Below are 13,120 nucleotides of genomic sequence, written 5' to 3' on the forward strand. Positions count from 1 at the left end.
TCTAGAAGAGCATTTCCCCAGCTTAAGATCAGAAGTACACCCTCGGCTCCCTGGTTTAACGAGGAGCTGAGAGGGCTGCGTCTAGCCCGCCGGCAGTCTGAGCGAAGGTGGCGTAGGGCATACCAAGAATCTGACAAAATAGCTTTAAAATCAATCCAAGCCCAATACAAACAAGCAATTAAGGAGGCCAAGGCACAATTCTACGCAAGTTCCATCTTACAGGCATCCAATAGCTCCAAGGCTCTCTTCAGCATTGTCAGAGATCTTGGCAACCCTGGCTGCATGGTTAATAGAATCCAGCCATCGCAGAATTTGTGCAACGAGGTCGCCTCCTTCTTTACTGACAAGGTTACCAAAATCGTTGGCGGACTTGACTACAGCTTAATGGATATGATGCCTACCAGTGAGGTTGTTAGGACAGACACCTCTCTGATCTGCTTCCCACCCCCCACAGAGGAGGCCTTTGGTATCATAGCTCAGCAAATTTCATCTGGCTCGCCTCTTGACCCCCTTCCTCATAAAATCTGGAAGGAGTCTGGCCGCAGCCTTTTTCCTGACCTCTGGCATATCTGTTGCCAATCTTTGAATGAGGGAACAGTACCAGACTGCTGGAAACGGGCAATAGTCACTCCCCTGTTGAAAAAGCCCTCTCTCGACCCCAAGCTACCCGTTAATTTCCGTCCCATTTCTCTACTGCCTTTTCCAATTAAAATTCTGGAAAAGGTGGTTAGTAAATCCCTGTCTAACTATCTGGAAGCGAATCTACTGCTGGACAGTGATCAGTTCGGCTTCCGACCGGGACATGGAACGGAAACTGCCTTGACAACGGTAATGGACGAACTCCGTATGCGAGCCGACAAAGGAAAGTCTTCAGTACTAGTGCTGTTAGACATGTCGGCCGCGTTGGATACGGTCAGCCATGCTGTACTGTTGTCAAGACTGACAGAGCTAGAGGTCAAGGGAAGCGCCCTGGATTGGATGCGCTCCTATCTAGAGGGCCGGCAGCAGGCAGTCATGATCACTCCCTTCACCTCCCCCTGGTCCCCGGTCCGCTACGGTGTACCTCAGGGATCGGCAATTAGCCCGATCCTTTTCAATGTATACCTTAGTCCACTGATCCCCATTATAAAATCTTTCGGGATCAAAGTGGTGAACTATGCGGATGACATTCAATTGTTGTTCTCCCTTGAAGGGGAAGACTCGGTCTCCATAAGATCTTTCCAGGATTGCATGGGGCGGGTCACAGACTGGCTGAAGGCCAACTCACTGCAGCTGAACGCCGAGAAAACGGAGCTGCTGCTATGTCATGCTGCTAGAATACCTAATCCTATTCTGGGTGAGTTCAGGCTCCGACCAGAGGACATCCCCATAGTAGCTGCTAAAACGGTCCGCAAACTGGGGGTTATGGTAGATGAGAACCTCCAGATGCTTACTCAGGCCAACAAAACTATTAGCACCTGTCTCTCCTTGCTGAGAGCCCTTCGCCAAATTCTTCCACTCTTACCCAGCGAGGCAAGGCCTTTAGTGGTCCAGAGCGTAATCCTGAGCAGACTGGATTATTGTAACTCCTTGTATCTGGGTGCTCCCCAATACATTGTGCAAGGGCTACAACGAATCCAGTCTATGGCAGCTAAACTGGCACTGAATCTACAGCGCGATTCCTCTGTGCAACAGGCCCTGAGGGATCTGCATTGGCTGCCTGTAAAAGACAGAATTAATTTTAAATCTTTGGTTTTGGTCTACAAGGCTCTACACAATACTGGGCCGCTTCCTCTGCGAGAGCGTTTCTTATGGTATGAACCCAAAAGACCTCTTCGATCATCCAATCAAGGCCTAGCCTCTACCGCTAAAATCAAACTAGCCAGGATGGGAGGCAGGGCCTTCAGCACGGCAGCCACACGTCTCTGGAATAAGATTCCCCAGGACTTAAGGCTGGCCGGATCCTTGATGGGGTTTAGAAGAGGCCTCAAAGACCTGGTTATTCGCCTTGAACATACAGCAACCCCTTGTTTATCTGAATCGTTTACCCTTTACGATTTTTTTCCACCTTGTCTCTGAGCGCCAGGATACCCGTTGGGTGACGGTTGCGCTATACAAATGCACTATACAATACAATACAATACAATACAATTTCTTCCCAGCTGCAGTGCAGAGGACTGCTTTAATTTAACATTTCAGAGCAAGAAAAGGCAGTAATGTTGTTCCCTACACCACAGTAGTGACCGACGAAGGGCTCCCTGCTGGGCAATTCCTCCTGCATCGTTCACTGATAGCTACGCTCTCTGAGAAATGGGGAGATCTCACCACTGAACCGCAAATACACCTCACTGTGCAATATATACATGTCATGCAGCACGGCAGGCATTTGACGCAGTGGTTCGCAGCGTCACTGCCGCAACATGCAGCGAAAAGTCTAGGTCCCCTCCGTCATAAATGGTAGCACGATCTGGACCGACAATTCGTGGATAAAGAATGGGAGCGGGTGCTGGCCAGCCCGGTGCAGATTCCCAGGAACGCTAGATTTCTACAAATCCAGTACTACATAACACAAAGGGCGTACCTCACACCAGCTAACATCAACAGATATTTTCACCGCGCTGACTCAGCCTGCCCCAGGTGTGCTGCTGTATATGTAGACTTGGTGCACATGCTCTGGGGCTCTGTCGGGCTGAGCGAATATTGGGAGGCGGTAGCATCCACACTCCGCGCCTACACCGATGGAAAGATACCCTTTGATTGGCCAACCTACCTGCTGCACATATTCCGTAGGACACGAAAAACTAGAACCACCTCTAGATTTCTAGACCTGGGTATTGCGACAGCCAAGAGGCTCATCACAAAAAGGTGGAAGGCACCCGATCCCACGCACATACAGGCATGGAGGCACTCTACCCTTGCGTGAGCCAGGGTTGAGGGAATAGCGATCCGACGAGAGGAAACCATGGGCCTCAGGAAAATACCAATCTCCGCAAGCTGGGAGGCGATCCTGGCGACACTACAAAACTGTGCGGATCAATCAGATCAACCCTCTCAAACACCTGAATTAGTAGGGTAACACCGTGCATGCGTCCAATAACCCTAAACCACTTGTGGACACCAGAACAGCTGTCACTCTACTATGCTACGGCGGACTGGAGCGCACGCACACCAGGTACCATCTTCTAAGGCTATTCAAGGGGGCACACAAAACGAAGCGTGCATACACAAACATCAGCGAGCACATGGGGTTGTTTCAGCTCTCTTCCAAGTTCAGTACCCCATTTCCCTTGTTTTCTTTCTTCTTCGCATGTATAAAATGTCTGTGGAACTCAAACTGCACTTGATCCGACAAGACAATCATAATGATAAAACTCTGTACAGTACGCATGTTATAATGTGCAGCGCATATAGTGGCCGGACAAATGTAAAGCGTGCATATCTATGTAACATCACGCCCATGGCAGGAATGTACGGAGGGCTTGATGTCATGATTACGTAAGACTCTGAGGTTGTCGCTACGTGTTGAAAAGAACTGTTCCAGTGCTCAGACACGGACATGTGTAAAGGCAGTAATGTTAGCAATGGTGCTTAATACTTGCTTATTTATCTGCATTGTGCATCTGGTATTTACCATGATTTTCTTGAGTGGTTTAAATTATTTCTTGCAAAGGACTTCATGTTTTTGCTGATGAAATCTTGCTGGTTCTTCCCATTAGTGGAGTTGCTGAGGTGGAACTTGCCACGCTCTTTAGTTTGATGGAAGTAATATATTCCTGAATGCAAGACAACTGGCTTGCTCTTGATGGCAACAAAAGAGGTCATGTTGATTGGTTCTAAAGCTATTGTCAAAAAAGATGAAGTGAATATCTAATGGGATCAGATAATCCCTCATTAAAATTCTTGGGTTCCATCTCAAGCTAAAAAATATATCTAGTATCTATGTCTATGAAGTAAAATTGTCTATGGCTACAATGTCTCTAGAGAAATGTCCTTTCAGCAAATCTGGTATTTACCCCTGGAATGAGGAGATTCAAGCCAAATACTTCTTCATTAAGTAATAGACACATTTGCTGCTTCAGCGGCAAGGGGAGAGGTCATCCTTCAATGTCTTCGCTGAATTAAAAGAGCTAGTGGGCTGAGCGGAGTTTCTAAGTATTCACAAGTCTGCCACTGGCGGGTGACCAGATTCATCCTTTAAAAAAGTTTCACATACAGTGAACATGAATTTAATGTAAATATTCTTCCAAGTATAGATAGTAAGCAGGGATTGCAAAATGAATACAACCATTTCCATAATAGTTATACCCATGCATGAAGACTGGTAAGATGATTAAGATGGTAAATTTCATCAAAGAAAACTACAGCAAGATTTTGTAGAGTGTCTTCTCCCCTGCGCCTGCCACCTCTCACAAAACAGAAATTGCCTATTTGGAGATAGCATGTATTACCCGAGAAGATTCCACTAAGGGAGCTTCTCTGAGTTCAGGCGTTTCAAAAAAGGGTCACTCGGTCAGGCACTGACTGGTGGCTCTCTGTGTAAGCGCGTGATTCAAGGAACCTTGTTAGGCTTACCTGTGCAGAACTACTGACTCGAATTGTAGATTTGCTGAAGCTCGTGCTGCTGATGTAATCTATGCTCTGAAGCCCTACACTACAGCCCTACCTGCCCAAGACCTAGTGTGAAACTGGACATCAGAGATTCTTGTCACCCCACAATATCTCACTCATCACAGTTTGGGGGTGTGATCAGCGAGCATTGCTGACACCACCCCCCATTAAATAACAAGATGGGAAAGGATGGGGTCAAAGAGTTCTGTCAGTGTGTGACGTAGTGCCACCTGAGTGAGCCACCTCTGTAGATTCTCAGGGTCCCATGCTGTTTTGAGATGTCCAAAACTTTGCAGCTGTAGACATTGAAGGGATTAAAACGATAAAGTTATGTAAACACACACACAAAGGGAACACACATTGTGAGAGAGAGAGTGTGTGAGTGAGAGAGAGAGAGAGAGAGAGAGAGAGAGAGAGAGAGAGAGAGAGAGAGAGAGAGAGAGAGAGAGAGAGAGAGAGAGAGAGAGAGAGAGAGAGAGAGAGAGAGAGAGAGAGAGTGAGAGAGTGTGTGTGTGTGTGTGTGTGTCTGTCTGTCTGTCTGTCTGTCTCCTCCCCCCGACCCCCACACAGGTGGAGCAGGATACAATATTTGGACACCGATATATCCGAACCCTCATGGCATCATATGCATAGAGTGATCAGTCTTCTGCCATGATTCCACCCTCATGGTAGTTCTTTATCTGATCCATTTTGCATACCACTTTAGTAACTTATGTATCTTGAGAAGGCAGTGTCAAGAGGTAAGTATTTTCTGATTCGCGCACATCCTTGCTCCTGTATCTTGCGCTGGCTCTTTCACATTTACAACATTGTACCTCTGTTCTGGTGTGAGCAGCCACAACCTCTTTTAAGTGCTTCATTATTAACATATGTTCGCAATTGTTTTCAAGGCATACTTATATGTATAGTTGGTTTTATAATGCTCGAGAATTTTGAACGCGTGACATCCCTACATTTTTACTGCCCAAGTTATAAAGAGGTATCATCCATTCCAAACTGGCCTGATAGAAGGCATGAATGCAACAACGGATACGACGTTGCATCTCGGAGAAAGGTACAGTAGCGCTCACATGATGCTCGGTCGGCAAGCAAAGCACGTCTAGACCCCACTTCCACTGTGGTGAGGGGTCATTTTATTCAAGACGTGCATTTTAAAATAAGTTTGGCTTTAGGTTAGTGCATGCAAATAGAAACCCAAACTATTCACGCACACAAACAGAGCAAGTGCATAGGCCAACGCACATGCTTGCATACAAACAGGGACCAATACACAAACGTTGACACTTAAAAGGCATCAATTCCAGTTATCCTAAATAAAACTGTGCAGCACGGAGCATACAGTGATCTGCAACAGGGAAGCACAGATGTCCACACTAGTTGAGCAGGAGGTTACTGGTCCCAGGGGATGGTGCACAGTTCATAGGTACAGCCATGCTGCAGGGATGGTTGTTATTGCTTGCCACACCATTTAAGTACTGCCATATTTGATGAGTGAACTGCCTACACAGCCTGTCTTTAAAGCAAAAACGGAGCCGCACGAAGCGCAAAATGGCAGCATTTTAAAAATATTTCTCAAGGAGAAAGCCTGTCCCATTTTTAAATAAAAATGCTGAATCAAATCTTAATTTCTACAGTACCTGCAACACAGGTGATGCATTTTCCTCCAAAATATAATGTTTCCGAATGGAGTAGAACGTTGCACATTCTTTACTCAAGCTTTCAAAACACTCTTTTTCATCATCCCAGTTTACCTAAAAGAGAATTAGTGTGTAATCATTGCATGAACATTCACAAATCAGTTGTTAATACAAACATGGTAATAAGAAATTTGCTAAAAGCGTGATAATATGGAAACTGCGTGCTGGCTTGGAGCGGTGGATGTAGAGTACCCATACCTTAATGAATGCCACTACGGCATCATAGTTTAGATTTGCTTTTAAACCACTAAACAAGCCAAAACATACATTTCAAGGTGCTCCGGAAAAAAAATCTAATAAGTAAAAAAAAAAGGTAGTGAAAAATGCAATGTTATCTCAAAGCACCGAAAAATAATCGGTAACATTTTGACCGATCCCTCATCTTAAGAAGCACACCATTAATGAAAGAAAGCACACGTGAGATATCTGAAACCTCCTAAAAGTGTGCTGTCGTCTTCATTTTAGCCCGCTCATGGAGAGCAAAAACCAAAAAAAATTGAGATCTGTAAAGTATGCAGTGGAAGGATACAACCAGGGGCAGCTCCTCTACTAAGGCGGAGGAGCGTCGCACCACTGCTTTTAAGCAGTGTGAAGAAGAGAAACATAAAATGATAATAAATCGAAGTTATTATCATTTTTGCTTTGTGACGTGTCCTGCTGCTTTGGGGGCAGGCGGGTGGGTCTGCTCTGCTCACGGACAGGGGCGTGACACAGGCCCCCAAGCTCCAGGGGCCCCCCTCAGCACAGTACTTTGGCCGGAGAGCTCTGGATTGAGCCCCTCCATGTACCTTGCATGGGAGCCCCCTCAAGTTTTGTTACGCCACTGCTCCCGGAGCAGGGAAGGGGAGGAGTGGTTGGCCCACTCCTAAGTGCTCAATGCTCACAATTCCCCCTTCGCAACTCTCGCGCTGGCCCCCCTCACACGCAAGCCATGCCGCCGCCGTGGATACAACTCATCCAGACCAAAAACCTCTTGGGCAGGGCAAACTGAAGAATATGGAGAGAAGCATCAAATCAAGACCAGACAACTGAGACAGACAACAAAGACATCCAATGATGAGCAAATGACTGACCCAAAGCCCACTCTATGTATAGGTTATGTACCAGAGACAATAGGTCTGCCTACTGACAGCTGAAGCAGTTTAAAGCTGAGACCTAAAACATAGAAAAAACACAGCAGTAGATGCATTAGAGATAAGGTTTTTTTTAGACCCAATGACATACAAAAAATATACTCAACTTGCAAAGAAAATGTAAACCATTTTCATCCAGGTACTGAATATGTCTAAACTCACCTCTGTGGCCAAACGTAGGATGAACATAGGTAACCCTTCCAAAGGAGGAACATAATTGTCGATTACCAGCGGTAATCCGGTAAGGCTTCCTCCCTGTCAAAAATGTACATGTTAATTAATAAGGTAAAGAATATAGTACAGCAGCTAGTCTGTCAGTACATCCCCATGATCATCAAATGAAGAGCTTAAAAAGAAACAGTGTTGAGCGGGGAAAGTACTTGAACTATAATCTGCTATGCGTGTACCCTACATGGATCCATAACTCAACACTAATTTTTACTTTCAACTCAATTAACTTGCTATGTAAAAGGTTTTGTATTATGTTTTACTTAATCTATCAACACAGCAGCAATATATATCACAAGTGCTAGATTTCTCATGAGAACTATGTAAATACTGTAACACAGAATTTAAAAAAACAATACAATATAACCACCTTGTCTAGGTTACTTCTCTTTTCTTTGGGGCTCAGCAGGAAAAGTACTACTTTGTGTTTGCCTCTGGACTGCCAGTTCATTTTAATGAGGGCTTTATGTGTGTGTTTGTTTCTCCTGAGGTTCTCTTAAGTCTATAGTCTTAGATCAATTAAAGGAATTGCTAGAATACAGTATTCTGTGTTGTTTGAATTTCTCTTGCCACCATTTTGGGCCTATTCCTAGCTCACTGTACAGCCTTGAAGTCCACAATGTAGACTTGTGCAAAAAGCAAGGGATTCTTTGATATTTCATCAACAGGTCTTAGCTTGGAGGGGGGCTTTTACTACTCCAGAGAAAGTTCTCTGGAGATGAGAGAGGTATTCTGAGGGTAAGCTTGCTCAATTCCACTACATGAAAAGGTCTATGCACTGCAACTGTTCAACATTTTTTTATTTATTTATATTTATAAATAGTACTTTCTTCAGTTTGCCATAGACATAACATAGTCAAATAGGTAACCAGTAACAAATTCATCTGCTCTTTCCCAACTCACCCACTCACTCACTCAGGGTCACATCTTCCGCTTATAACACAATGTACCAAGGCAGTATCAGTGTCACTGTTCCACCTTTGGTGGCTTCTTGTCCATAGGGCAGATCATGGTTTATCTGTGTGTGGGTCGGGCTTTCGCCGATCCCAGTCGCTCCTTCTCCTCCAGTTATGCCTCTAACCCTACACAGAACATCTTCCCCATAGTTTGTTAAATTTCTAGGTGCATCCTCTACCCTTATATATCTTTTTAGGTCGCGCCTGGCCAGCGCATGCGCTGCGCTGCGGCATGCTGTATTTGAGTACGGACATGAAGCTCCGCCCACTATTCGTTCATATTTTTCATTGGCTTGTGTTACTGTCCTTTGTAAATGCTGGCTTCTGATTCGTTAATAGGCTTGTTAGTCCCTCCTTAGTACAGCCATGTCTTCAATTGTAACCTCCCATGAGGACTGGCCCTTTTACTTCTGTTGTTACATGATATGTCTTATTTAGTCTGTAAGCACTATTTTCTTTAATGAGTTTCTCCTACTGCAGGCACAGCATGCTTTCCTGCATCATTCAGCACGTCATGCGAGCCTTCACTTTCCAAGCAGCCCGGGACAATGACGGCCGCTTCTTTGAAATCAAATAAGTCTTGCATTTGACAATGAGTTTGAATGAGAGGCAATATAAAAGCAAGTATAATCAAATTATACATTAATATGTCAACAAAAAAAATTTGGCGTATTAGTCAGATGACGACTGAAAGCAAATTCTAATGCACAATGATGTCGCTCAAGGTGGAGCAAAGGTCGGTAGGTATATATGCTGGCGATTCTATTAGATGTCGGTATTAGCCGCATCGGAAAAGATTCAAATCTGTGTCTGTTGGTCAGCATCCTGGGGCCGGCCTTCGTGCTATTCTCCCTATTCCCAACAATACCAGAGGTGCCAACACTCCCAGAACTTTTGGAGTTTGGGCATTTGCATAATGTATTGAGGAAGGTACCCCTCTGTCCACAAGTGTGAGGGCACAACTCATCACTGATTCTGCCCATTTTATACAGGAGGACTCTGGTGTGGTATACTCTGTGCAGTATTTCCAGTTGGATCAGGCAATATTGTGCTTTTAACATCACCTCTCTGTGAATTGCAGTACCTGCCTCCGGTCGCCCTCATCAAGTTCTCCCATTTCTGTTTGCCAGCGTACCTTTAGCTGTTAGAGTTCACCTTGGGTGTTTCTCATCAGTGTGTGGTATGTGAGGGAGATTGCCTTTGTGGACATGGGGCCATCCAAAAATCTACAATCCAAGGGGGAGTTTTTCTTGGTCTCCTTTCCAGTGGGATTGTTGCTTGTACTGCACCGTGCAGTAGGAGAAATTTAAATATTTGTGAGGGCACTATATTATATTCCTTCCTGGCACACTAGCATGTTTGAACTACGCAGCAGGTGCAATTAAATAACCTGACAGAGGAAAGCTGGACTTGAGGGTTGCAGTTTTTAGAGGAAGTACTGGACCTGCAAATCCACTGCCCTAGACATATCGAGTCACTGTTAGGAGAACAGTCTACAACTACAAGCGAAGGCTACTATAGGATTTGTGCCCCCCAAATCAAACTATTATCAAGCCGCCGGGGAATGCTTCAGGCCCAGGTGGATAGAATACTTTGCAAACATCCCTCTACCGAACTTGTTAGATCTTTTTATGGCAGGGTTCAAAATCCTTCTACAGATCCTAATTTTCTGTGGAACATTTCATATTAGTTAAATCCAAACATGGACTCATGGTGGCCACCATGCTCATTGTTGAAATTGAGTGTTGTACAATAGGGTGGCAGATTACCTAAAACAGGACATCTGCTGATGACTGGAATAAAGAGGCCACAGGCCATCTAAAGGCCAAACACCCGAGAGCTAATATTAAAGGTAAGGGGGTGTATGCATGTAATTTCTTTTCATCAAATACATCAAAAAAATAAGGATGGAACATTCCTGGTGATCAAGTGAGAACAAGTTACCAAACGTGTCCAGGCAACTGACAGCTTCTGGCGATCAACATGTGGTCAAACTAATAATGAACCACTGGAACTGCAAATGGAGTGGTTTTCCTTCTTAGTAACGACAATAGCATTATCTCTACAGAACAACACTAATGATCACCTTAAATGTTGTAGGACTGGTGCAAGAATTGTTAGCACCTTAGGCAGGAAATGTGACATTTGGCCTTGCTGCATCCTTCTAATGGGACTATATTTCTTTCACAAGCACTTAGCTACCGGTCTGCCAATGGTGCCTCCGTGTTGCAGAGAATGAAACACAGCTATGGAGTTGATGTCACACTGAGCATTATTAGTAGTGAGCAATTTGTCTAGAATAATACAAATTATTAGCATACATAAACAAGCCAGTTTCAAAAGCCAATACATAATGATACGTTTGAGGAAACAAAAATTATTCAAGTAATTAGAATATCTGATTACAGTTTTTAAGAGAGGCACTCCAATTCATAACTCCAATTCATACAGTCTATCCAAAAATGTAAAGCCGATACTTACAAAAAGGTAACTATCAGCCAATTGCAACCGATAAGCAATGCAACAATAAGCACAGCAATAACCTTATTTCGGCATCTAAATTGGGTAAGGAGTTACACGTCTTGCTCATTACTTAAAGATGGTAAGTTTAGTGCAATTAAATGGCTGACAATATACTAAACAGACACTTCAGCATGTGTCTGAGTGATTGTCATGTCTCAAAAGTATTTGGTATCAAAAACCTTCAACTGGACTGCCCACCAACCGAAGGGTTGCTCCTTTAGAAACAGGCAGATCCGTATGCCACACTTAGCTAATCGACAATTCGTGAATCTGAGGCTCCAGCCCTCTTTCTCTCGAAAATTATTTCTTCACAAATACACAAGAAGTGGGCAATTTTTTCCCGTGTAGTTCCACAGAGACAGCAATACTGCCAATTCATAGTCTGATTCTCCCAGTGTTTACTCTACAGTTCCTGACAGCCGAAGCCTAAGGCAAAGATATTTGCGCCTGGAGGATTGTGTCAGGGGAGAGTTCAAATAAAGTTGCAATCTCATACTATCAAATGTGCCCATTGTAGGTTGGCTTCTTTAGAGTTCACAAACAGCAGTAAATCAGTTACTTGTGATAACATAAGTTTCCCTTAGTAAAAGTTGTTAAATGGTTATAAATTGGAGGAGGAGCCAAGACGGTAGAATGAACTGACTCGCCTGCCGACATTACCCACCCACAAAATATTCTGTATCAACGAGATGCCCTACTGAACATGAAGGTTATAAAGAGGGGACTTAGGAGCACCTGCTCAAGAATAGAACAGGCAACAAAACAAACCAGATACAGCTGGATAAAACACAAACACCTGTGGCAATGTGGCTCATACTCAAGATGGCGGCTGCTGTCTACTGTGAAGAGTGACTCCCACAGCAGTATCTCGAGTGTGGCACACCTTCACTGTTGATCGAGGGGGGAGGTGGGGAGGGGGGTGACGATGGGCTGTGCACCACACCCTTCTTACCCTACCGAGACTGCTGAAGAGAGAAGGAATCTAAGGTGGGATGACGGGGCTGGGGAGCGGGTATGGCATGATAAAGACCCAGACACAGGTCTTTGCTCCTCTTGCAGTCAGGGTAGCCCGTAGCCCCTGTGTCAACCAATGATATCCTGTGTAGTAAAGAGAAAGATATAGAAACAGTGCTATCCTAAGGCCTCACCTGCTTTCAGATCCACAGCCGAAGTGGGAGACTGTCTGTTGTGGAAGAAGACAGATGGGCAGAAACAACAGCCCTGGCTAAAATGGGGAGAGGTAAAGATCCACCCACCACGTGGTGAGAGCACCAAAGAGGCATTGCAGGCTCAATAAATTAACAAGCATTTGTAATGCAATAGGTCTCGCATTTGCGAGAGTTTAAGCTTTTTGCATTGTAAATGACAATTGCTTTTATTTATCTGTTTTTTGATAATTAACACATAAATAAAAGGCATTGTCATTTACAATGCCAATAGCTCAAACTCATGAAAATGTGAGACCTCGGCCTCCATTGTCCCGGGCTGCTTGGAAAGAAAAGTGCACATTGTGCGCTGAAAGTTGCAGGAAAGTATGTCATGCCTGCCTTAGGAGAAACGCTTTCAAGAAAATAGGGCTTACAGACTAAATAATACATACCGTGTATCAACTGAAGTAAATGGGCCAGTCCTTCGGGACAAAAGGTATGTTTTACAGACACACAAGAGGAGGTCGGGCAATAGTATATAAGTAAGTAAATAGACAACTACTTAAGTACAAGTCAAAATAAGTTTATATTAGGTTGAGACAATCGTGCACCTCATGGTTTTTCAGTATGCCTGCAGCTTTGAGCAAATGTGCAGGTTTTTTTGTGGTATTTCATATGATAATAATCTATGTGTATGGTTACTGCACTGGGTTGTCCAGTCTGCTATTTTTTCATGGTCCTAAGCAGGCATGTTTGGTGAGAGAAATGATCTGCTCGGATAGACATTGTGAGATGTAAAGCACCACGCATAGGATGCAGCTAATTGGGCCCTGCAGTGCTTGACTAGA

General features: G+C 44.3%; 1 protein-coding gene across 3 annotated transcripts in view; it reads right to left on the minus strand.

The window, feature by feature from the left end:
- MLH1 (mutL homolog 1) overlaps positions 1 to 13,120 on the minus strand; it is a 388,689-nt gene that overhangs the window by 50,026 nt on the left and 325,543 nt on the right. For all 3 annotated transcript variants that reach the window (XM_085607539.1, XM_085607537.1, XM_085607538.1), the window contains 2 exons: positions 7,580 to 7,672; positions 6,225 to 6,338 (listed from right to left, as the gene is read on the minus strand). In XM_085607539.1, coding sequence (XP_085463665.1) covers positions 6,225 to 6,338; positions 7,580 to 7,672 — 207 coding nt within the window. The remainder of the gene's footprint in view (positions 1 to 6,224; positions 6,339 to 7,579; positions 7,673 to 13,120) is intronic.

This window comes from Triturus cristatus, chromosome 5_2 (assembly GCF_964204655.1).
Source record: "Triturus cristatus chromosome 5_2, aTriCri1.1, whole genome shotgun sequence".
Lineage (NCBI taxonomy): Eukaryota > Metazoa > Chordata > Amphibia > Caudata > Salamandridae > Triturus > Triturus cristatus.